This window comes from Callorhinus ursinus, unplaced genomic scaffold (assembly GCF_003265705.2).
Source record: "Callorhinus ursinus isolate GAN/ISIS: 27379988/994484 unplaced genomic scaffold, GSC_fseal_2.0 scaffold35, whole genome shotgun sequence".
Taxonomy (NCBI): domain Eukaryota; kingdom Metazoa; phylum Chordata; class Mammalia; order Carnivora; family Otariidae; genus Callorhinus; species Callorhinus ursinus.
Genome location: NW_027397097.1, coordinates 225,173 through 229,040, shown reverse-complemented (window position 1 = coordinate 229,040; position 3,868 = coordinate 225,173). Strand labels below are relative to the sequence as shown.

The following is a 3,868-nucleotide window of genomic DNA, read 5'->3' as shown; positions in this document are numbered from 1 at the left end:
CTATGACTTCCCCACCATCTGTCAATTATTTTTCAAGTCCTGCTGAATCTTTGCCCTAATCGTCCTTTTCCCAATCACTTCTTCAAAATCACACCAAGCTGCTATGGCCACACCCAAGTCTATACTCCTTCTCTGATCAGGTATGCACCCACATATGTATCAATTTTCTTAAACCTTCTATTCATATTCAGTCTCCTGAACAGTAATTTTAACTGGTTCCCTGCATATAAAATAACACTAACTCCCTTCTCTTCATCACCTGGTCTCTCCAACTGCTTTCCAAAATGACTAAACCACACCCCTGTTTTTTTTAAATTTAATTTTATTATGTTATATTAATCATCATATGTTTCATCATTAGTTTTTGACGTAGTGTTCCATGATTCATTGTTTGCGTATAACACCCAGTGCTCCACGCAGAACGTGCCCTCTTTAATACCCATCACCAGGCTAACCCATCCCCCCAACCCCCCCCCCCCTGCAACCCTCAGTTTGTTTCCTGTCACCCCTCTGTTTTTAAAAAACCCATCCCCAGAGGGACTCTGCTTTTCATGTGAAATCTGATACTCTATTTCTTTCCCCTCTTCCCTCTTCCACCCATCCATCCTAGTACCCCAGCTAGCACGCAATTCACATCTCAAGGTCCCCGTGACCCACCCAGCCTGCAAGGACTTAAAGACTGATGCTGAAGCATGGATTAAAACTGTAAAAAGAAAGAATTGTAAGTGTCCTTGGCATTGAGTGAGGAGTTGTGACAAGGTACCAGTCTGTTGTTCAGCTGGTCTTTATAGGGAAGAAGCCACGGCCCTTCTTGGTTCTCAGTTCTCTTAAGATTGTACCATGTATTGAATCTAAATTAAAAAATAAATTTTAAAATCTAAAAAAAAGATGATGTTGGGCACACGATTTAGTATTTCTTAAAATAGTAATAATACCTCTATCCAACATCATAAGGAAGCAAAACAGGTAAATTAGGGGAGGATTAGATGTTCTTCCAGTGTTTTGTTTTGTTTTGTTTTGTTTGCTAAAGGGATGACATTTATTCCTTTTCCAAATGTTACAGCAAAACCAGGTGGAAGAGAATGGTTTTAGCATACAATGTCCAATTCAGCCTCACAAGATATATGCTAAGTTAGCTGATTCGATAGGTACATTAAAGCAAATTGAAAAAGTCTGCTTGGGACTCCGGCCTAGACCTTAGATCCCTGCAAATGTTTTAAAGCTAAGACATGTACCACAAATCTATCTTGTTTTTTCTGAGGCACTGCTTAACACCTCCTTCCTTCCCCTCTACAGTAACTTTTTGCCACACTGCCCTGTAAATCCCTGCCCACTTAACTAACACTTTCCCCCACCCAGAAAACTTCTTCCCCATTCTATCACCCACCAAGATCCTCTAGAATCCTCCCATAATGTCTGTCTTCCCAAAGGAGCTCTTATTTTTTTCCAAGTCTCCTCCCACCCCTCAGCCAATGAAACTTTTCTCCTTTAACACAAGAGTGAAAGATGGAGAAGACACAATATTAATTTCTGATTATTGAATAGAATGAACTTTATTAAACAGAAACTGCTCTCAAGGCCAAACCCAAATGCCCATGTGCAGAAGGAGGACGCTGAGGACACAGAAGGGTACTGCTGAACTGGAAAGAGGACTCAGTGGTACTTGTGGGCCAGAGCAGTGGCAACACCAGCCACCAGCTTCTGCCAAGCGGCCTGCACGCCGGGGGTGAATTCCTTGCCAAAATGAGAAGCCAGAATGATCACCAGTACGTTGCCCAGGAGCTGTTAGGTGAAAGAGAAAATGACAAATAAGCATGTTGAGTAGAAGTTCTCAAAAAGAATTGCAGAAAAAGTGGCTCAATACCTATACTCCCTGCCAAGCCCACACTTAATTCTCCGAGGTGTGTGCCTGCAAAAAGCTTCGATAAGCTAGTCCCTAAATTCAATATAATGAGTGAGCTCTCCATTCAACTCCCTGCCTCCCTATGTCCCATCCTCTCTCCCAAGCCACCATTTTTATTTGCAACTCTCCCTCCCTCTCTTATCTCCCAACTGGTTAATTCCTGTAATAATGGGATTTTAGGGCTGCACGGGTGCCCAGAGTGAGTTTATTTAAAGTCTCCAATCGGTGCAGGAACAAGCCTCCCTTTGGTAACGATACTGACAGGTAGTTTAATATATTTTAGAGAACTTGTTGTATATTTCTTTGAGACAGTCTGTCTAAATATTTTTCCCCCAAATCTCTCCCTAAACTTTAGTCAACAGGACCCACGTAAAATAGACTTTTCACCTTCCTTGAGACAGAACTTTATCTACCAAACCCCAAATTCCATTCCTCCTTGAACAAGTCTGCTATTCTCTGATGTCATTCTCTAGGATGAACACATCCAGTTCTGACAAAAGTTCTTGAAAACTTTTAAGCAAACTCTGGTTGCTAATAGCCCTTTACTGTCACTAGTCCTGAATCAAGGTGGTCCTGGTTATGCACAAGGGTGATGTGTCCTTCTAACACCAAGTTCGACCCATGATTTCTGAAATTTTTGTTAGTCTTTCCAATCAAAGTCTCAACTTCCATTATTATCTCAAAGTGAAAAGTAATAAAAGAGCACATGAACATTTCCTGACTCACCCTGAAGTTTTCAGGATCCACGTGCAGCTTGTCACAGTGCAGCTCACTCAGCTTAGCAAAGGCGCCCTTGAGATTGTCCATGTTCTTAATAGCATCTCCAAAGGAAGTCAGCACCTTCTTGCCATGGGCCTTGACCTTGGGGTTACCCATGATGGCAGAGGCAGAGGACAGGTTGCCGAAGTTGTCAAAGAACCTCTGGGTCCAGGGGTAAACCACCAGGAGCCTACGTGATGGAACCATAGCAGATGGGAAATCAGAGACTTTCAAAAATCTTGAGGAATTTCCTGGTCAATTGGCCAGATTCATATTCACCACTCTTTCCCATGCTTTGAAACCCAGTGCCTACCTGCCCAGGGCCTCGCCTCCAGCCTCTTCCACATTCACTTTGCCCCATAGGCTAGTGATAGCAGTCTTCTCCTCGGCACTAAAATGCACCATGATGTCAGGTCTGGGAGCTTACAGGTGATCAGAGAGAGAAGTAGGTATGTGTTGCTGCTGGAAGCTCTCACCTTTTATTCCTTACTGCTGACCTTCTGGTCCCTTGTTCCTCCTAGTTCTTTGAAGTCATTGGTCAAGGCTGAGCTGTGTCCCTCAGGGGTGGAGTCAGGTCAGGAAAGGGTCAGCAATGAAGAATGTACACCGAACTTGTGATAATGTGTATTGGTTCCTGAGACAGCCTTCCTTTGTTGGCTCCTCCTCTGTCCTCAACACAATTTACCATTCATTCTCCCTTTCACCCTCTTCTCTCCCCAGGTGATCCTCCAAGATGACATCCATCTTTCCCTTCTTCTTCTCCAAGAAAAACCTATAGAAAGGAGCTAAGCCCAAGATAGGGCAAGAGTTTCAGTCAAAACAGTTTTAATATTTGAGTTAAAGATGGTGACAGGGACAAGAACAGAGTCAAAAAGAAAAAAGTACAGTTGTTGACACAGAATCTCAGCGAGTTTTAACTCACTTGAGGAGTGGATTATAACCAAGCCTCTGGTTCTTAGTTTTCCAAAGGAGACAAAACACATACGTGGTTATTTCAGGAAGCTGAACAGAGTAACAAGGGATCCAAGGGATCCAATAGGACTAAGACCTCAATCCCAAAGTACAATACCTGAGGGTAATTTCATAAAAAGGACAGAAAGAATAAACTCATGTCCTGTGCTTCCCTGGAGCCCTCTCTCTGTCCGTTTCTCTGTGACTTCAGGGGAAATTGGCTACCTTGGGGAGATTTCCCTGAGCTCTTTTCTT

General features: G+C 43.1%; 1 protein-coding gene across 1 annotated transcript; it reads right to left on the bottom strand.

Annotated features, from left to right (window-relative positions):
* Nucleotides 1–1,523: 1,523 nt before the first annotated feature.
* On the bottom strand, nucleotides 1,524–3,187 carry HBE1 (hemoglobin subunit epsilon 1). The gene is made up of 3 exons (XM_025894205.2): nucleotides 2,976–3,187; nucleotides 2,630–2,852; nucleotides 1,524–1,782 (listed from the first exon to the last, which is right to left on the bottom strand). Exons 1-3 carry the CDS (start codon nucleotides 3,065–3,067, stop codon nucleotides 1,654–1,656), a joined length of 444 nt encoding a protein of 147 aa, XP_025749990.1. The 5' UTR covers nucleotides 3,068–3,187; the 3' UTR covers nucleotides 1,524–1,653.
* Nucleotides 3,188–3,868: the final 681 nt, after the last annotated feature.

Bases quoted from the DNA above. Each gene is read 5' to 3' on its own strand.
- HBE1 (XM_025894205.2), bottom strand. From the start codon at position 3,067: ATGGTGCATTTTAGTGCCGAGGAGAAGACTGCTATCACTAGCCTATGG. The intron at 2,853-2,975 runs GTAGGCACTGGG...TCCATCACGTAG, and splicing joins GGAGGCGAGGCCCTGGGCAG to GCTCCTGGTGGTTTACCCCT. The intron at 1,783-2,629 runs GTGAGTCAGGAA...TTCACCTAACAG, and splicing joins TGGATCCTGAAAACTTCAGG to CTCCTGGGCAACGTACTGGT.